Source organism: Desmodus rotundus, chromosome 12 (genome assembly GCF_022682495.2).
Source record: "Desmodus rotundus isolate HL8 chromosome 12, HLdesRot8A.1, whole genome shotgun sequence".
Lineage (NCBI taxonomy): Eukaryota > Metazoa > Chordata > Mammalia > Chiroptera > Phyllostomidae > Desmodus > Desmodus rotundus.
The window spans coordinates 20,631,306-20,652,872 of record NC_071398.1 but is presented as its reverse complement, the minus strand read 5'-3'; the positions used below and the strand labels follow the sequence as shown (position 1 = coordinate 20,652,872).

Genomic DNA, 21,567 nt, shown 5'->3' with positions numbered 1-21,567 from the left:
GGGGGAAGGGAGGAGTGAATAGATGGAGCACAGAGGACTTTTCGGCAGTGAAAATACTCTATTATAATAATAATGGATATATCTCATTATACATTTGTCCAAACCCATAGAACGTGAAGCACCAAAAGTGAACTCTAAGGTAAACTACAGACTTTCAGGTGGTTTTGATGTGTCAGTGCAGGGTCATCCTTGGTAACAAATGTACTACAGTGAGTGATGTTGACAATGGGGAAGCCTGTGAATGTGTGAGGGAGGGAGGTATGTGGGAAATCCCTGTGCCTCCCTTTCAATTTTGTTGTAAACCTAAAACTGTCTTAAAAAGAAGTCTAAAAAAAAAAGAACTGGAGCAAAATAGCTTTGGTACCCTCAGGGGGGTGTAAGAATGCTGCTAAAATGGGGGGGGGGTGGCCAACTACACAGAGACTGAAGCAACTACCACAGACTGGACTTTGAATTTTCCAGAGTGGCAAGTCCTTCAGCCAACTGAATATTTTTTCCCCTGAGGGTAAGATTGGAAATCTTGGTTGGCCCCGCAGTTTTGGTGCTATTGTGATCCCAGGCTTCAAGTCCTCCATACCTCCATTCATTCATGCAATACGCAATATGGACTGAGCACCAACAAGTACTAAGGGCAAAAGTAAGGAAGGATCATGGAGATTAGGGATGTATATGTGTAGGGGTGTCTTGCAATTTTTAATTCACCGAGAGAAGAAACAGTACCTTCTTCACCCTGCCATTAAAAATTTGAGCTGCTTAACCACTTTGTCTATAGCTTGAAATCAATTCCATTATCCTTTCTGAAGACATTCTTCTTCCTGTTCTAATCTGGTGAGGTGGCCACTGGGACTACTGCATGGAAGTCAGTCTAAACCTCCAGGTTAAATCTACCACTCTCGTATTGCGTATCTTTCCCTTTCTTGGTTATCTTCACTCTTTAACCTCACTGGAATATATACTCAGCTCCCTTAGAAAGGGCACATGAAACACATTTTCTTTCTTTCTTTTTTAGAAGTTTTTAAAAGAGATTTTACTTATTTTCTTTTAGAGAAAGGGGAAGGGAGGGAGGAAGAGAGGGAGAGAATGCTGGGGGAACCGGCCTGCAACCCCGACATGTGCCCTTCCAGGTAATCAAACCAATGATTGGTTCACAGGCAGGCGGTCAATCCACTCAGCCACACCAGCCATGGCTTTTCTTTTTTAAACATATATTTTCTGAGTCCTGAAAGTCTAAATGTCTTTTTTTTTTTAATCTCTCAATTCACAATGTGACTAGGGCTAGATTCTAAATTCAAGATAATGTTTCCTAATGTGAGACATGATTGATTGTTATATTATCTTAAAATAATTGGTTTCTCCACTTCTTGTACATTCTGCTAGTCTGGGACATGTACCAAAAGACAGAATTGTTAAATATTTCATGACTTTTTAAATACTATTTCTGTTTTAGAAAAGATTCTTGATTTGATGCTAAATCTCAGTGGTAGTATTAGGAAAATGGTATGAAAAAGCTTCCAAAACAAAGGCTTTAAGAGGAAACTTTAATAAACAATCTTGCTAATGATCTTGAATTAAAAGGAAAATATTATGTATTTTCTACACAGTGCTTTTAAATTTAAAGCAAATTAATTAAGTTTTCAAAATATCATTTCCCCTCCAAATGTTGGAGAAATATTGTGCATTGTCTCGCAGCTTCCTTCACTTGGCTGTTGAACCATCTTATTTTCATTGCCAGATGCTAATGTTTTAAACCTGCTTCTTGGTCAGGTGGGGCGAATGCAATTCCGCAACTTTATTATAGGTGGCGCTGCCGAGAAAGGCAGAGTAGAGCGCGCCCTACTGGAGCAGGAGAGACTTTCAGGGTACGCGGAGTATTCCGCGGGGTCTCTATCTACGCAACGTGAAGGGCGGGATCAACTCTCGCCCCGCCCCTACCATCTGCGGCGCGCTCTGATTGGAGGAAGGGACCGTCACTTGACAGCCCCGTTGGGGTAGGAGGAAGAGGGCCCGGGGCCGAAGGTGACGCTGAGGCGACCGAGGTACAGAGAGCCGGGTGGGATGTGAGAGCGAGCTGCGGCAACACTTCGGGCGCTCTCCCCCATCTCTGTGCGGTGAATGGCGGCGGGATGGAGCACGAGGGGAGCGGCGGCAGCGGGGGGTCCTCCGGGCTCCTGCAGCAGATCCTCAGCTTGAAGCTCGTCCCGCGAGTGGGCAACGGGACCCTGTGCCCCAACTCCACTTCTCTCTGCTCCTTCCCAGGTACCGACCCCGCGCCTGCGCTCTGCGCTCTGCGCTCCCGGCCGCCCGGCGGTGGGGCGTGCCTTTTCCCTGGAGTCCCGCCGCCTCGCAGTCTTGGGGCTGTTTCCTCGGAGGGTCCCGCTCCCTGGGCCGAGAGCTGGGAGCTCTATCCCCCCTTCCTGTTGTTTCCTCGCCTTAGATCTGCCCACCCCAAACCCGCGTTGGGGACGAGGTCGGAGGGAGCGGCCGCGGGTGTACCCGTCGGTGAAGGCAGCTCGGCCAGCACCCGAACTGGTCTTGGTCTTTGGGGTTTCAAACGACCTAGATTCAGACTTGATCTCTAAAGAGCCCTGGAGGCGATCGTCCCCGCCTTGTTTAGGGCGCAGGGTGCGCCTGGCGCCTTCCGTCCTCGCCGGTTTCTCGGCCTTAGCATCTCGACGCCGACTCCTCCCGGCCAGGCTGAGGGGCAGTCCGAACTCACACGCCTCTTCTCCAGGAGGTTGCCTGCCGATTGCTTGCACCTCCGTCCAGATCCACCCACTCCACCAGCTTCTCTTTCTAGGAAACACTTTCTGAGACGTTGCCGAGTCTTCCGCTCACGCGTGGGAGATCTTTGGCATAGCTTTTTTTTTAACTCTTCTTACCCCCACTGGAGCGCCTGCTGGGCCTGATGGAAGGATTTTTCGAATTTATAATACAAGATAGAAAACTAGCTGTGCTCCAAAAGCCGAGCGGAGCAATTTCTTGGGAAGGCTAATAAAGGCTCTGAAGGGAGGGCACAGTTAGTATGTGTTGGACCTTTAAAGGCAAGAGGACTGAGTGGCAATTGAAGGCTAAGGTTGGGCTCTCCAGCTAAGCTGATACCTTGACGTAGTAAACAAAGCGGGAACGGGGCCTGAAACCTGCATGGAAAGGAGGATTGGATTACGGACTGCAGTCATAAACAAGGCATCTGTGATTTTTTTCTTCCGCTGGGCAGCGACTGTCAGGCGCCATTCAGTAGACACCGGAGACGTGCTCTGTATTGCCTGCTTTTTGTTTTGTTTTGTTTTGTTTTCCCTCAGTCAGGTTTGTGAAATAGCTGGTAATGGGGCAGATGCAGATGGTAGCTTGAAATCATGCCCAAAATGATAATCTGGCAGTTCCCCGTGTTTCTAAAGGTCTTAAGTTCACATGGACAGTGATACCATGGCATTCTGGAGACACTGTCCAAAAAATGAAATGCCCGCACAGTCTGCAGGCAACCCCGGAGCCGGATTAGTTTGTTTTTGTTCGTTTCCTTATTTTTTCTCTAAATTCTTTGTTTTGAGAACGTTCAAACCTACTGAAAAATTGAAATGATAGTATAATACCCACATACCCTTTACTTAGATTCATTATTCATGTTTATGTTCCTTTGCTTGTGTATACATATATGTATACATATTTATAACCATAACATTTTTACTTTCTGCAGAGTCATTTGAAAGGAATTTACAGAAGTGATGGCACTTGACGCCTAACACGTTAGCATGGATCTTTTAAAACAAGGACATTTTCTGTTGTAGTCAGAAAACTGTGTCACTCCCAAGAAATTTAACATCAATAGAATATTAGCTAATGTATGGGCCTTATTTAAATTTTCCAAACTGTCTGAAGAACATCGTTCGTAGCTTTGTTTCCTTTTTAATTTTAGGATTTAATCAAGGATCACACATTGCACTCAGCTGTCATGTCTCTTTAGTCTGGTGGAATCTACAACAGTTTCTCCATCTTTGTTTCAGTTTCTTGAGATTGACATTGTTGAAGAGTCCAGGCTAGTTGCTTTTCAGTTTGTCCCACAATCTAAATTTATCTGATTGTTTCTTCCTGGTTACATTCAAATTAAATATTTTTGCTCAGAATACTTCCCACATAGATGATGTTAATCCACTTTCCTGTGCATCGCGTGAGGAGGCATTTAACGTCCGGTGAAGGTGGTGTTTATCAGATCTCTGCACTGGAAGAGTACCTTAATTCTTTAATTGATAAGTCATGTGAGGTGATACCTTGAAAGTGTGAATATGCGGTTCAGTCTGTCTGGCTTTTAGTTTCTTTCTTTCTTTCCCCTCACTTGAGGACATTGTTTTCATTGCTTTTAGAGAGAGGGGAAGGGAGAAAGAGAAACATCCATATGAGAGAGAAACACAGGTTGGTTGCTTCTCCTACATCTCCAGCTGGATGCCCAACCTTCAATCCAGCCATGTGCCCTGAGTGGGAATCAAATCTGTGACCTTGTTCAGTTTACAGGACAATGCTTCAACCAGCCAGGGCTTGCCTTTTCTTTCTTTAAGAAAAAAATTGAGATAAGTAGGTTTGGGATAATACTTTTAACATTACTTCCTACTAGAGAATCTATAGCTATGGGGATTGTTTTGTTTTCAGAAATTGTTCTGAAAATGTTAAACTGCAGTGTATACTCGAGTTTATCAGTACTTCTATGGAGGTATGATTGGAGGTGTTGATCACCAGTGATCGATCATTCAGCAATACAGGCTTCCCCCACTACCTGAAAGAGAGTTCCTGTGAAACCTTTCCTAAGCTGAAATGGTATAAAGTGAAGAAATAACCACCTGAGGACAGGCCTTGCTGACAGACGCACGAAGTGAATCAAGATTAAAGCACAGATGTCCACAGACCGTTCAAAGCTATGGGGGCTTGATGCTGAGCGTAGATCTGGGGAAGAAGCGCGGTGGTGCCACTCGCTGCTCCAGTGCACCTGCCTGTAATAGCAGCTCGCTGCATAACAAAGGCTGCATGCTATTTTTACTTCTCGCCTTTTTTTGCAAAAGCGAAAACCCTCTTTGCATTTTTTTGGTTAGCAAAAACAGTACTAATGTAGGTCTTTGTAAAAGGGAAGTGGCGGAAAGTGAACTTTTGAAAAGCGAGGGGGGCGGGCACCTGAAAGCATTTGGCAAAGTGCAGGCTCTGGACTCGGGTTATAAACATTCATGGGATATAGCCCTGGACCCTAAGTTGATCAGAATGTGATGAGTGGGCACTTAACCTGCCTGTCCCACCTTTAGCTGGAATGATGGCTACAGTAGGTGCACGAAGTTTGATCCTGCGGATGGTGAATTCCATTCACTGACCTGGATCTGGAATAGTTTTTATTTTGATCCCACTGAAAAGGTTATTTGTATTTTATGCTAACTCAGTATAGCAAAATCGTTGCTCTGAAACATTCTGTGGTTTATCACTATCAGGAAGCTTTGAATTGATTTTTTTTTTTAACCTGCATTTGCAGTTTAGCTATTTAGATTTCTGACCAACCTTCCTTATTCCAAGTTGTTCAGATTTCTTTTGCTGCTGTTGTCATTTTTAACAAACCTGGATGCTCAGAAAGGCAGGTCTTTTCTTTGTATCAGGAGTGACAAAAACTTGCTGAAGGTATGAATTTCATTAAATCAATGTCAAAGTGTGTCTTGAGATAGTTAAACTAAAACCCACTAATGTTTGGTTGTGCCGTTGCTGGAATTGAGAATGGGTCACGCTAGGGCCAGTTATTTATTCGTTCACTCAACCAGTATTTACTCAGTGCCTGTTGCGTGCCTGCTGTTTTCTCGGCACCCCGTAAGGATGTGGTAGTGAACAAACAAAGGAGTTTTCATTCTAATGGGGAGGAAGAGAAAATGAACAAACAAACAAAATGTAAAAGTGTGGAAAGGAACAGCTGTGGTGAATGTGAGGCAGGGTAGAGGGATAGGAAGTGGGGGGTCTTGTGTGTCCAACGGGGAATGTCACTTTACATAAGGTAGGGAGCCCTTTATGAGGATGCCATTGGAACTGCAGTCTGAAGGAAGCGAGGAGGGAGCCCCGTAGCTGTTGGGAGAGGAGTCTTCTGGGTGAGGGGGTAGCAGGTTCAGAGGCCCTGGAACAGGAGCTAGCTTAAGAAACACAAAGGAGGCCAACATACAGGATGGAGCAGTGTGGGCGAGGCGGGAGGGGGAGGGCAGGTCAGATCCTGGGGGGACCATTTTGGAGGGTTTTGAGCAGAGGAGGGATGATCTGACTTACTGGTTTGTGTGTTTTTTAAGTGTACAATTCAATGATTTTTACTATATTTGCAGAGTTTGCAGCTATCACCACAAGGAACTTGAAAATATTTTCATCACCCCAGCAAGAAACTTCATACCCGTCCATTATCACTGACTTTCTGCCTTAGTGCGGAGATTAGATGGGAGGCCAGATCAGGACAGACAGACAAGATCTAGCCATGCTAGAACGAAGAGTGTCAGGGTGAGGCCGGCCAGGGGGCACACTGGGAAACCAGGGGTGAGAGGGCAGCCCGTCAGTAGGGTCAGGGAGAGGCGGCAGTTGCAGCTGGCAATCCCAGTGAGCAGGTTATCCTTGTGAGGAGGAGTGGAGGGGTGTCTAGGGAGAACTCACTGTTTTCCTCTACCCTCACACTACTGCCGCGCTCACAACACTTCTGACACCAGATGCGTAGGTTTCCCACACACAGGTAATTCTGTGACATCAGTTGGATGTTCTGGGATTCATTTCCGTTCTGACACCGTCTACCTGGAGCTAGCATCAGACCCCATAGGGTGAGGGCTCAGTTCCACAAGACTGCCCCCATCCCCCACTTCAGATGCCAATCAAAAGTCCAGGCTGTCACTTGTGCTTCTGGCTGTTAATCAGAGGTTCCCGCCAACCCTTCCTTGGTTTAATTTTCTAGAGCAGCTCACAGAACTCAGGAATATGGTTTACTGCTAGATCACAAGTTTATTACAAAGGATATTAAAGGGTATAAAAGAATGCCGGATGAAGAGATACACAGGGTGAAGTCTGGGAGGGTCCAGAGCACGGGAGCTTTTGTCCCTGTGAAGTTGGGGTGGGCCACCCTCCAAGCACGTAGATGTGTTCACCAGCCCAGAAGCTCTCTGAAGCCTGTACTTTGAGATTTTTATGGAGGCTTCGTCATGTAGGTGTGGCCGATTATTAACTCCAGTTCCAGCCCCTCTCCCCTCTCCAAAGAATGGGGGAATGGGTCTGCAAGTTCCAAGCTTATAATCTTGGCATTCTGGTTGCCAGCCCCGATCCAGGAGCCCACCAAAGGTCCCCTTAGGAAATCAGAAAATGATTCTGGAAATTTCAAGGGATTTAGGAGCTCTGTGTCAGGAACCAGGGTCAAGACTAAATATTAAGACAAAATATTTTCCTAGCACTCCTTTTTACAAGGGTTTTAGAAGCTCTGTGTCAGGAACCAGGGGCAGAGACCGATATATATATATTTCTTATTTCACAAGGGAACAGATGGGCCCCTAGGCAGGCAGGTGGGATTCAGTAAGAGAGGGGTCTCACATTGGGCAGTGTGGAGAGATGCAGGCTTTGTTTGGGGCAGTGAGCATCAAGGCAGTCCGGCATCGAGCTGCAGAACAGAGTAGGACTACAGTTCCCAGGAAGACTGATGGGGTCTACCTAGAACCCTAAATTCAGGGGAACTGGCTGTGTTCATACAGTTGTTTGATCTGGAACGTAAGGTAGAGTGGGAGCCCAGCTGAAAGGACGGCTGAGTGCTGAGCCTCACTGCCCTTGCACTTGGTATAGGCTTCATCCATTTCTGCTGACCGGAGCCAGGCTGGCCTTGAGACCTTGCTTGGAATTTAGATGACTCAGCTATAGGTGCTAGAGGGCCTGGGAGCCTGCCGTTATAAACCACTTTTGTTAATACAGAACTCAAATAGGGGATCCTACAGTCCGTGTGGCTTTTCTCTTGAACTGAAATGTCCGTCTGAAAAATAGATTCTTAAAGATAGTAAGTTCCCTGTGGGCAGAAATCTTTGTCTTTTTATCTTTTTTTTTTTCAATGAAGTGCCTGGCATATGGAATGGGCTAAATAAATATTTGTTGGATGAATGAACTCTTAGTGTTGTTGCCACTGTAACAACTTATCACAAGAGAACCAAGATGGCGGCGTAGGTAGACACACTGCGCCTCCTCGCACAACCAGAATTGACAGAGAATCGAACAGCAAGGGGGACCAACACCAAGGAAACAGAAAATAATCATTCATCCAGACTGGTAGGAGGGGCGGAGACGGCACTGGGGTGGAGAGGACTCGCGTGGCTGTGGCGGGACTGAGACTGGCAGAGTGTGGGACAAATGGCGCAGGCAGTCCGAGCACTAGCAGACCCTGCGGTCCCACATTTTCACAGATAAACCCAGAGGACCGGACTCAGAGTGGCGGAGAGTGGGGCAGGCAGAGTGGCGGGTAGCACCTTGCGGCACCACATTCGCCCACAGATAAACCGAACGAATGGCGGGCAGCGAAGCAGACCGCTGCGCAACCCAGGGCTCTAGCTCGGGGAAATAAAGCCTCAAACCTCTGATTGAAAGCACCCCTGGGGGTTGGGGCGGCAGCAGGAGAGACTCCCAGCCTCACAGGAGAGGTTGTTGGAGAGACCCACAGGGGCCTAGAGTGTGCACAGGCCCACTTACTCGGGAACCAGCACCAGAGGGGCCCAGTTTGATTGTGGGTAGCGGAGTGAAAGACTGAAATCCGGAGGAGAGTGAAGCGGACGCCAATGCTCCCTCTCGGCCCCGCCCCCACGTACAGCATCACAGCGCAGCAGACCAGCATTACCCCGCCCCGGTAAACACCTAAGGCTCCGCCCCTTAAAGTAACAGACGCGCCAAGACAAACAAAAAAAAAAATGGCCCAAATGACAGAACACTTCAAAGCTCCTGGAAAAATACAACTAAGCGACAAAGAGATAGCCAACCTATCGGATGCACAGTTCAAAGCCCTGGTTATCAATATGCTCACAGACTTGGTTGAATCTATTCGAAAAACAGATGAAAAAATGAAGCCTATGCTAAGAGAAACAAAGGAAAATGTACAGGGAACCAATAGTGATGAGAAGGAAACTGGGACTCAAATCAATGGTGTGGACCAGAAGGAAGAAACAAACATCCAACCAAAAAAGAATGAAGAAACAAGAACTTGGAAAAATGAGGAGAGGCTTAGGAACCTCCAGGACACCTTGAAACGTTCCAACATCCGAATTATAGGGGTGCCAGAAGGAGAAGAGGAAGAACAAAAAATGGAAAACTTATTTGAACAAATAATGAAGGAGAACTTCCCTAATCTGGCAAAGGAAATAGACTTCTGGGAAGTCCAGGAAGCTCAGAGAGTCCCAAAGAAGCTGGACCCAAGGAGGAACACACCAAGGCACATCATAATTACATTACCCAAGATTAAACGCAAGGACCTACATCCAAGATTACTGTATCCAGCAAAGCTATCATTTAGAATGGAAGGGAGGATAAAGTGCTTCTTAGATAAGGTCAAGTTGAAGAGGCTCATCATCACCAAGCCCTTATTATATGAAATGTTAAAGGGAGTTACCTAAGAAAAAGAAGATCAAAAATAGGAACAGTAAAAATGACAGCAAACTCACAGTTATTAACGACCACACATAAAACAAAAACGAGAGCAAACTAGGCAAACAACTAGAACATGAGGGTTGTCAATAAGGAAGTGGGAGCGGGAGAGGGGGGTAAAGGTACAGAGAATAAGTAGCATAGATGATAGGTGGAAAATAGACAGGGGGAGGGTAAAAATAGTGTAGGAAATGTAGAAGCCAAAGAACTTATAAGTATGACCCATGGACATGAACTATGGGGGGGGGGAATGTGGGAGGGAGGGGGGTGGGCAGGATGGAGTGGAGTGGGGGGGAAATGGGACAACTGTAATAGCATAATCAATAAATATATTAAAAAAAAAAAAAAAACAACTTATCACAAATTTAGTGTCTTAAAACAACACAGATTTATCATCTTAGAGTCTGGAGGTCAGAAGTCCAAAATAGGTCATCAGCGATGTGTTCCTTCTGAAGGCTCGAGGACGAACTGGTTGTCTAGCTGCTAGACATTGCCTGCATTCCTTGGCTCTTGGTCTCTTCCTCCGTCTTTAAAGCCACAGCCTCTTCAAACCTCTGACTCTGACCCTCCTGCCTCCCGCTTACAGGGACCCTTGTATGATTGCATTAGGTCCACGGAAAATCTCTGAAAAGACTTAACCTAATCACGCCTGCAAATTCCCTTTTGCCACACACATTCACAGGCTCTGGGGATAAGTATGTGGACATCTTTGGGGCCCATTCTGTCACCAGTGCTTAATCTGATTTCCCCTTATAATCTTTTATTACAGATCATCCGATTTATACTTCAACATCAGCAAGTGATGTGACTTTAGCTGCCAAAATAAACAAAGCTGATGGTAATGCACTTAGTTTGAAACAGTGGACAAGGAAGTACTGTGCGATATGTAGACAAAGATTTTTGACAGTGTGTTGAGCCAGGGAAATAAAAAGTACCATATGATAATCAATAAATAGCTATTAAATAGATAGCAAATTAAGGTGCAGTAGATTAAAGGGAAATCACTTAGTTTTTCTTTTAAAGTGTTTTATCGATTGGGGTTTGCCTTTGCTATTAGAGTGCTATAATAATCCCATCCATCTGAGAAGTGTTTTCTAAACCGTACTACTCATCTAATATAATTAAGCCTTTTTTCCTACATAAAGTGATGTAAACGATGCTGAATAAAATATGTAGGCACTGAGGTAACTAATGGATGCAGCTCAGGGTTGCAGGAGGTACCGTGAGCTTCCCCTTCTCAGCACCTCAGAGGTGCTGACCTGCTATATACCAGACTTTTTTTGTTTGCCAACAGGCCTTTCAGCTTTTAGGAAAATTGAGATGTGGGTTGGTAGCCTAGCAGGTCCCCTTGGGCAGGTCCTGTGCTCCAGAAGTGGGACCAGGTAAGTGTTGGTGTCTTGGTCTGCTCAGGCTGCTGTTACAAAATACCATAGAGTGAGTGGCTTAAATAACAGACCTTTTATTTTCTCATGGTTCTGGAGGCTGGGAGTCTCACAGCGGGGTGCCAGCATGGTTGTGCTGTGGTGAGGGCCCTCTTGGGCCACTTTGCCATGTCCTCCCATGGCAGAGTGAGAGAGAGTGAGAATGACAGAGATATCTCTCTTCCTCCTCTTATAAGACTGCAGCCCTACTGGATTAGAGCTTTAATGTATGAATTTTGGGGGAACACAGTTCATTTCATGGCAGTCAGGTCGCATACCTGAGTGTCCAGACCCACTTTTGTGGAAGTTAGTGATTCTCTGGCAGATCAAGGCCTCACCTCTGAGTTCACTGCCCCGTGGTTGTGTGGCAGCTAGTAAGAGGCCAGGTGCCAGTCGTGCCTTGAGTTGATGCAGAAAGCAGTGCTTCTGTCCAAATTTGGGGAGCTCCAGCAGGGCCCAAGAGCAGTATCAGGTCAGTGGTGGCAGCCAGAAGCCCATGGGAGCTGCCCTGTGTTTTTGAGGCAGATTTGTAATCCCATGTGTCCACCCCAGGCAGTGGCATTCCTGGTGCCATCATAGTACTTAGTTTGCGCACTGGGTGGCATTGTGGAGGGCAGTCTCTGAGTGATTTGGGGAACAGCTGGTAAGAACTATGGGATTTAAGATGAGGTTAACTGCTCCGGAAGGGAACTGCATGGTGCTGTGCCGTGGTTTGGGGATGAGCTACAGATGGGGTGGCGTATGAGGGGGCTTTAGGCTGGGGGGCCAGGCTGCTGTCACTAAGCCAGGGTGCAGCAGAAGCTGCCCAGTCATGGGGGGTTTGTGGGTGTCAGAGCTCTGGTGGGTACACTTTTATTGGGGAGAAGCACGGTCTGGACACCAGACAGTGCAACCTCTGGAGCTGCTGCCAAGAAGAGACGGCAAGTCTCCTGGGCAGGGGAGGCAAGAGTAGCTTCCCGCCCAGGGTTTGTTTCTGAAGAGGACAGGACCCAGACCCTGAGGATTCAGAATCCTGCCCGCAATTGCTGGTCGACACTATTGACTGGAAAGGTGGCTGTTTCTTTGTAGACAAAGGGCAATAGTTAGTTAATAAATATACTTTTATATATTATACATATGTTAGTTATTTATATGTTATATACTTAATTTTAAGCTTGGGACACAACTATTTAATCACTTTATACTCCATATCACACGATTTAACTTGCTTTAACAGAATTTGAAAAAAAAAAAATCATCAAACAAAATAGACCAGTTTCAACAGTATTATAAAGCAGTTCTGAAGATACATAATAGCTTGTTCAGCAGAAAGAAAAATAAAAGCTCACAAATCGTTTGAAACTTTTTTTAGCTATCTGATAGTTTTTCACCAGAACAAAAGTTGTTTGTTATTTTTAATAAGGCTTGAGCCCTGGGTGGTGCCCTTCCGATGCTTTCTATCAGAGCCTTTCATCCAAAACAGGAGCTAGGCACCCTAATTTAGGTATATGTAGAATATGGTATTAAGTGAAGCTATATTTGACTCAAAGTGAGCAAAGAATGCAGTCATCAGAGACAATGCCGAGGGTGGTTTGGGAGATTTGACCCCCACCCCTAATGTCTGTAAGCCCCTTCAGCCCCCTGCCCCCCCCAAGAAGAATAATAAATTTATCTGGGGAAAAAAACACACACACAACAGAAGCTTACAACTCAAATTCAACTTCAAAACCAGCCGACCGATGCTCCTCACTGGCCCCTCTTCAGCTGTTCATCCCAATCAGACCAGCCCTCCTGAACAGTTCTTTTTAAAACACAAGTTTTGTTGTTTTCTTTCAAAGTGAGAAGTGAATTGTCATCAACCCTCCTCCAACCCATCCTACTCTCCAGAAATAACAATTTTCTGTTGCTTCGTATGCGCCAAGAGGTGCTTAGAGAGTGAGGGCATGCTTCCCCAGGCAGGGTAGAACCTGGGCCCCGCCTCGTGCTCGGCGCCGGCTCCGGCAAATTTCTTCACCTCCCTCTGCCTCCACTGTCTCATCCTGAGAGCTGGGGATATTAATAATACGTGCCCCACCGAGTCGTTTAGAGGGTTACATGTGTTAATATTTGTAAAGCACTTAGAACAGCACCTGCGCATGTTGTAAATATTTATGAAACAAACACGTCCAGACTCTTCTCGGAGTACACAGAAGCATTTACACATGAATGTTTGTTCTTACAAAAATGGGGTATTATTCTACATACTATTCTGCAACTGGCACTTTTTTACATTACTTTGTATAGTGACGGCATCTCACCCCATCAGTATATAAAGATGTATCTTGTATTTTTTATATGACTGTAATGTTCAATTTTGTGGATGCACCAAACGTGTTCCACAAGTGATCCTACACTGGCAGACACGCGGTTGGATCCAGTTTTTGCCCTTACAGGCAGTGCTGCTGAGAGTGTCTTGTTACCTGCCCTTGCCTGCCTGTGCATCCCTGTAGCCCTATTCCTGGGCCACTGCTGTGGCAGGGGGTATGCACATTTGACTTTTTTGGACACGCGTGTCCAAATTACCCTCCGGACAGGTTTTCCAGTTTGTACTCCTACTGAGAGTGTAGGGTGGGACCTGGGATATAGTGTCCCACAGAGCTTTACTGCTCAAAACCTTTAATGCTACAGCAGGGCTTTCACGCTGGTTGAGTTCCACAGCCCGGGCTTCAGAGCTCACCATCACGTGGTCCCATCTGTCTGCGCCACTTTAACCGTTATTGCTCTTATAAACCCTCTCCCTCAGCCAGTGGGTTTTTAATTTGGGCGGCTTTGCCTCCAGGGGACATTGGGCAATGTTTGGCTGTCACAGCTGGGGAGGGAGTATCACTGGCATCCAGGGGTAGAGGCCGGGAGTGCCGCTCCACGTCCTACAAGCGTGCAGGACAGCCGCCCACACCAGTTACCTGGTTGAAGTGGCAGTAGTGCTGTGATCGAGAAACCCTGAGTTAAGCTGTTGACTGATCTCTTAAATTGCCTGTTACTTACCCGCCTCTACCTTAAGGATGGACAAGATTTTATCTAATGTGTCACCTTCTCTATATCCTTGTGGGTAGCTAGAGAGCTATTTGGAGAATTCTAAAGCTGCCTGGGCTCACTGGGGGGGTAGGGGGATGCTGTGCCTGCCACTTACCAAATTGCAAAGTCATGAGGGCAGGATGGTATCGCCTCCTTTTTTTGTATTTTCCAAGGTGTCTCGTGCACAGGTTTGCATACCCGGTTGGTGATCAAAGTTTTGGATGTCACTGAATTACTGTCATCCTAAGAGTGATTAGAGGTTCTCTGTAGGGACCAGCTCCTCTTCTAACCTGCCCTTTACTTACCATTTGTCTTCAAGCCAAACATTTCTATTTCCTGGTATTTTTGTCCTATCTTGCAGAGCTTTGATAGCCTAAAGGGAGGCTGTGGCTTGATATTTACTGTATTATCTTGAAAATGATTGTTGAATGAATATAATTTATAGCTTTCCATTGTAGGAGACTGAATAATCATAGAGCCAGGGAAGATCAACAGGTACTGATTGCATGGCACCCCGTCAGTGATTTAGGCTTGTAGTTCTTACAGGAAGGACGCGATTTAGGGCAGTTTTCAAATCTGAGTGAACCTTCTTTTTTTCAGTGTTTGGGGCTAGAGGTATCTTACCAGGGATTGCTCATCTTTTCCTGTGAAAGGCCAGATAGTTAATATTCCAGGCTTTGCAGGCCATGTGCTCCCTGACACTATTTCAGCTCTGCCCTTGTGGCTCAAAACCAGCCGTAGACAGGACTTAAATGAGTGGGCATAGCTGTGGTCCAGTAAGACTTTTTGGACAAAAACAGGCGGTGGCTGCAGTTTGCCGATCCCTCTAAAACTGTCACTATCTGGATAGTTCACTGATGAACCTACCTTGCAACTGAAGGGTTTTGAAAGTGGACTAACCGGGTATCATGACCACCGCTCTGTGGTGGCTGCACTGGGAAAGGCAGTGATTTGTGACCCTTCTTTGCTTTCCCTTGTAGAGATGTGGTATGGTGTGTTCCTGTGGGCACTGGTGTCCTCTCTCTTCTTTCATGTCCCCGCTGGATTACTGGCCCTCTTCACCCTCAGACATCACAAATATGGTAGGTTCATGTCTGTAAGCATCCTGTTGATGGGCATCGTGGGACCAATAACTGCTGGAATCTTGACAAGTATGTTAGACATTAAAATACCAGCCAATCACAGACACACACAACAGTATGGTGATTACCAGAGGGAAATGGGGGTGGGGGGAGGAAGAAGAGGGAAAAGGGGGGTAAATGGTGATGGAAGGAGACTTGGCTCGGGGTGGTGAACACACAGTACGATATACAGATGAAGTGTTATTGAGTCGTGCCCCTGAAACCTATATAATTATATTAACCGATGTCACCCTAATAAATTCAATAAAAAGTAAAAATAAAAATGAAATAAAATACCAGTCAAAATATTTCATATGACTTGTTAGTTCATTGCAGGACCCATTTGAGAAACAGGCCTGAGTGAGATGAAGAAAAAGAGTGGTCTTTAAGCATAGGTCCATTCAAAAAAATTTTTTTTTTATCCTCACCCAAGGACATTTTTTTCATTGCTTTTAGAGAGAGGGGAGGGGAGAGAGCAAAACACTGGTGTGAGAGAAACATGGATTGATTGCACAGGTCCCTTTTTTATGTATTGTTTTTTTCCTTGCCCTCATTCCCCCATTATTGGGCTGACATCTTTGACTTTCTGAGTCAGGTTTCCTCTTGCTGGCCTCAGGGAAGCTATGTCAGTTAAGCTTTGTGAGGTGCATCTTCTGACAGGTCACCAGCAAAAGGAAGATATTTGTCTTTCTGGAAGCTACGGCTCCTTTCTCATCAGCTGCCCCTTGCCTGATAGCATGATGGGATGGTTGATGCATTACTTCTACTCATTCAGGTGTGGTTACTTTAAGGATGGAAGAATAATTCCAGTGACAAGAATCCTCGTTTTAAAAAGTACCTGGTTATTTTTTTCCTCTCAGGAATTTCTTAATGAGAATTAGAATAACATTCATATTATAAATTATTTTTACCTGTTTTTTCCCTTGGCTTTTGCTCATGTCACAGGGATAAGTTTAAATCTTTTTAAGCTCATAATTAAATAGAACTACCATGTATACTTTATATAAATTAAAAAGTGTAAGAAAGCAAAAATAAAAATCCTCCATTGCCACATCCCTAAATGAGAACCACGATTTGCATTTTGGTATATGCTTTCCGACTCTTTTCTAGGTATACATGTAAACATTAATATAGTCTTTAAAAATAGAAACAGCATTCCTACTAATTTGTAACCTTATTTTTTTTTCCTATGAATCTAAACCTTGAGCTTCAAGCAGAAGTCTCCCTTTGTCTCTTACGTGAGGGGTTTTTGGGGGAAAAGTGGCCTCTTTTCTCTGTGTTCTGTAAATGATAAAACCTTTGAGATAACACGAAGGAGGCCAGTTGTCTCCTGTCTGCATTAGGGAGTTTCCATAACTGGCCTTATCCAGTATTTTGAGCTACATCAGCTATCTTTAGAGACCCTCTGCTCCAGTTTTTTGCTGGACTACTGGCTGTGAGGACCTGTCTCAGATTTCTCACCCGCCTCATATGCTGTCTGATGATTAAATGAAATAATGTGTAAGGGAAGAGTTTAACATAATACAAACACATAGTAATTGTGCAGTCGATGCTGTGTTTGTCTTTAAGGTTTTATGCCCAGAGTCTGTTCCCTTCTCATATTGCTGATCTTTTTAGAAGCTTTTTCTTTCTTCCCTTCTTCATCATCCAAGTCCCACTTTAAGGCCCAGTTCTTTCTACCCAACCCACTTTTTTGGAACTAAATTACAAAAGGGGCTCAATGGAGCATGTGCCTCTAGGATGACAGTAGCACAGTAGGTACGCGTTGTCACTGGAGATGGGCATTTCAAAGTTCAAATGTCCTGGGAAACCAGCACAGGTATTAATTAATATTCTTCTTAAATTGGTTGATACACCTTCCCATCACATTTATAAACTGTGTAGACACTTGATTGAGACACTCTATGTCTTGAATCATTCAAAACCTTTCATGCTTGTGCTTTCTGTCTTGTGTCCTCAGCTAGATTCTGTGTACTAGGAGAATAGGAAGCACACCTAAGAAACATAGAAATACAGAAATATTTGAATGAATGAACACGCTGTGCCCAAGGAGAATCTTGTTGGGAGCATTTGGTGGGGTGCTCATCTGGGAACTTTGGATCTGTTCCTTTCAAACTAATGAAATCTTAACTTTCTTGGCACAATGCTGAGTCCCTGCGGCAACTCAGGGCACCTGAGTAGGTACAAATGTGCTTGTTTTGTTTACTCTATTTCTAGGGAGTTAGTGACTAACATAATAAAAACAATTAATGACATAGGGAACAGAAAGGAATCCCTGAGTCTCTCCTCTCACCCTTTGAGTTAATAGCAGCTTTATAGGGTTAGAGTCCTCCTCTCTTCCTTTTCCTACCCCTCTCCTCCCTCTTACATCCCCTTCCTAGAGAGAACTGTAAGTACAGTAGAAGGTGGAGTAGAGGTTCCCTGTGGCTTTTCCTGAAATACTTCTTGCTCACTCTCACACAGAAGATTCTTTGTTATTTATTACCAAGAATGTAGTAGGTACCTGTTAAATGCATGGGGAAGAAAGAGATGTTTCTGAGTTTGTAATCAGGTCGTGTGGAAATTGCCATCTTTGTGATTTGGTTTATGACCTCCAGGTGGGTTTTATTCACTATGTGTAGGAGACTCAGTTTTAAGGTGTCACTTTAAAACATCTAAAAGCATAGATCAGTAATTTGCAAACCATATAAGGAATACTTACATCCCAGAATAGTCAGCAAAAGAATAAGGAAAGCAAAAACATTTGTACAATATTTAAATTTTAATATAAAAAATCTGGAACATTTTACTTAAATCGTAGAATTTTAAGTGCTATAATTTCCTGATTACATTAATCTTGACTTTTCTTTTAACACTCTTGAACTGTCGGACAGGCGCAGCAATTGCTGGAGTGTACCGAGCAGCAGGAAAGGAAATGATACCGTTCGAAGCCCTCACCTTCGGCACTGGACAGACGTTCTGTGTGGTGGTGGTCTCCTTTCTACGGGTTTTAGCTACTCTATAGCATATACCCTTATGCTATGATGTTGAACTTAAGTTTTGTAGAATCCTCAAAAAGAACGCAATATGGAACGTAGTGTTTTCTTAGTTCTTCAAATGGAAGCAACTCGGATGAAAAAGTATGTGAAGAACAGCAACTCAGCCTTTTCTTCAGTCTGAAGCTCCAGGAAGTGAAGATCCTTTTGGACTCTTATTGTTCTCAACCAAACAAATCAAGTTTCATTTTGTTTGTTTGTTTTGATATTTAACTTGAGCGATTTTCTAGGTACACCTTTACCCAAAGCCAGGTCAGCCATGCTTCTGGGTCAGCAGTCTTCGCGCTGCAATTCACAATAGTGTGTGAGAAAAGGCAGCGCTGCAGATTTCAGAAAAACTATGGAAAATATTGGTTTATTTCTAAGCAGACTATACTGTACTAAAAGTCTTATTTGATCCAATCTTGACTGAAATTTGGCAGACTTTTTTTTTTCTACACCTTCATGATAGTAAGTGCCAAATAGGTTACGGTTGAGTATAGCTTTGTGAACAAATATGGCAAAATGAAACAGAGAGAAAATCTGTAACACAAGTAGTGGCTTTGATTCCACTGTTCTGTAAAAAAAGGAGCTAACTACTGAATAATGTGACATTCTATGGGTAACTATCTTGACCTCTGATTATTTAATATATTTTAAAAGATGTGAATTTGTTGTTTTATACATTGTATCAAAGTAAGTTAGCTAATTGAGACTTTTTCCCCCCCAGAATTCAGTACTACCTTTTCCTATTACTTCTATTAATTTTATTTAGTTTAATTGGAAAAATATCCTATTAAATAACCCGAGTTGAAAATTTTAACCCAGATGGGTTAGGATACTCTGGATATTAAGGCACATGAAAAAGGTATTTTAAACATTCTGTTATAGTTTTTATTAGTGACTGGTTTATTACGGGCTCTTGAAAAATGACAGAAGTGCAGCTTAAACTAGAGTTAGGGTTATCGATTTCTTTGTTTTAATAGCCACTTAGTCTTCTTAGTTACTTAGTGATCAGTGTCACTTCCAGAAAGTGCCTGAAGTTTAATTTTCAGATATGCCTTCCACTGTGCCCTTTGCATTTTCCTTTAAGAGAATATGTCCTTAAAGAGCATTAAATATTGAGGTTTTTTTCTTTTTTATCCTCATCCAAGGACATGCTTATTGATTTTTAGAGAGAGGGGGAGAGAGAGGGAGAGAAACATCAATGTGAGAGAGAAACATTGATCAGCTGCCTCTCATACCTGCCCAACGGGAGACTGAACCAGCTACCCAGGCACGTGCCCTGACGGGGAATGGAACCCGCCACCTTTCAGTTCATGGACAGTGCTCCAACCAGCTGAGCCACACCTGCCGGGGCAAATATTAAGAGGCTTTTAAAACCCAATTTTAGCTTTTAAAATTTTTCTTTTACTGCCTAATGATCTTTTTCATTAAAAGGCCTGAAAACTGTGACCTTCAAAACAAAAAGGATTGCAAAAACCGAAACTGTTTTGTATGGATTACAATCAATGTTGTTGTTATCTGTTCTCAGAATAATTTCTGGTAATTAAGTTTGACATTTTTTAAAGCAAAGTTTCATTGTGAGAGTAAGGCTGACAGCCCATGAGGTCACGTACACACAAACTGTCTCACTTAAAGAAATAAGCATTCTGGCTTCTGATTAAAAACTGCCAGGGGGACCAATTTACCCGGGATAGTAAAAGAGAAAAATTACAAAGGGATCACAAAAATTAACTGGACATTTTCTTTCAACTAAAGGCCATTCGACTGCTTATCAAAATTACAGTGACATATACTCAGCCTAGGTGGAAAATTACAGGTAGAGTTGGAATGCAGACAAAAGTCTTTATAAATACCCCAAGGTTACACTCCAATGCTCAAATCCTTCTTTCAAGCAACTTTTAAGCCTTTAATTAAAGACTCCATTTTTCAATTCAAGGAGCTGTGATTTTAAAAAGTAGCCCTTCAGTCTTAAGAAATTTGGTATGTATCCTTTATTATAAGAAATGATTTTAATAATCTCTATTCAAGGATGCCTAAAACATTCTTTTGGATAGAATTTTACAAATTGAACAAGTAGGCCAGTGAGTGGTCGCCTCCCCCCCCCCCCCCCCGGTACTAATTTTTAAGCCATATTGATCTATGATTTAAATGTTTGGTTATTTTTCTTTTAGAGTCAAGACACAAAAAATTAACGCATTTGGAAAGATGTTTCCTGTTTTCATCTCTTTGGTGTTTGCTATATTTTGATTATTTGCTCTTTTCTAAAACTTCAAATATAAAATGTATCTTCATATTGAATGTTTCCTCCATCCAAGTATGTGAACATTCTTCTGTGAATATATGTGTGTATACTTTATATAAATTGAGTTTTGCAGCTTGAAATGTTTTTAGGACAAAACTATATGAATGATAAAGAATGGCTCTTCCTCCTTATTTCTTTTATTTGATTTTGTAAAATTTCTCATTTCAAATACACAATTATTTGAGGGTAGTTTCTCAAATGGAAAAATATTGGCATTTGTGTTGAACATTGTATTTTACTGTAGATTTCTTTTGAGAATTTTTACCAATACCTGGCTTTCTTAAGAGACATACACAACTACCCTGACCCCCAGCTGTATATTCACTTTTTCTTTTTTATGTGGGGGGGAAGGAGACAGCCCCCAACCAAAAAGCTGATTTCTGGATTCTTTACAATGGATGTTTGGGGGTAAAGGCATTTCATGAAAACTTAGGTCCACATTTAAATGCATAATGAATATTCCAAGAGAAACATGGCTCTTTGTGCTATTAACCCCCCCCCCTTTTTTTTCCAGGAAACACTACTTCTTAGGAAATGTCTAAACTAGTGAGAAAAAGTTCATGCAATTATTACCTTTAAATCCTTCCTTCTGTTTTTTAAGTTGTTTGTTGGCTTGTGATGCCCTTTCCGACTGCTCTGGTTTGAATTAAGTTCTTACTACAACTGCAGTGCATACACCCTTCCCCGGGAAGCCATTTCCTGGGGTGCGGAGCCCTGGTGCCATTAGCTGCCCACGAGCAGAGACTGTTGTGTACCTGCCTTTCTTTCTGTGCACTCTCTTAGGCTGGTTGTGACTCAAATCAGCTTAACTTTTTGTATTAGATTATTTCACTAACTGCTACAGTCAAAATGATCAACTCTTTGTATGATAGAAAATTATTTAAATTTTATTTTTCTACTGACATTTCTAATTCTGGTATAAATGTTTATCAATAAAGAATTACTTTCAGTTCTGTGAGCTGGAACTGTTATTTCTTTTTCAGTGGCCAATGAGTTTAATCTTTTGTAATAAATCGTCTGACTTAAGT

At 43.5% G+C, this 21,567-nt stretch overlaps 1 protein-coding gene across 2 annotated transcripts; it reads left to right on the top strand.

The window, feature by feature from the left end:
• Positions 1–1,991: 1,991 nt before the first annotated feature.
• TMEM170A (transmembrane protein 170A) lies at positions 1,992–21,494 on the top strand. Of its 2 annotated transcripts, none has more exons than XM_024556066.3 (3): positions 1,992–2,256; positions 15,077–15,178; positions 18,091–21,494. In XM_024556066.3, exons 1-3 carry the CDS (start codon positions 2,124–2,126, stop codon positions 18,219–18,221), a joined length of 366 nt encoding a protein of 121 aa, XP_024411834.1. In that variant the 5' UTR covers positions 1,992–2,123; the 3' UTR covers positions 18,222–21,494. The 2 variants fall into 2 exon arrangements, with proteins under 2 accessions (XP_024411834.1, XP_024411835.1); XM_024556067.4 differs by having other exon boundaries at positions 15,077–15,247.
• The last annotated feature ends 73 nt before the right edge of the window (positions 21,495–21,567 follow it).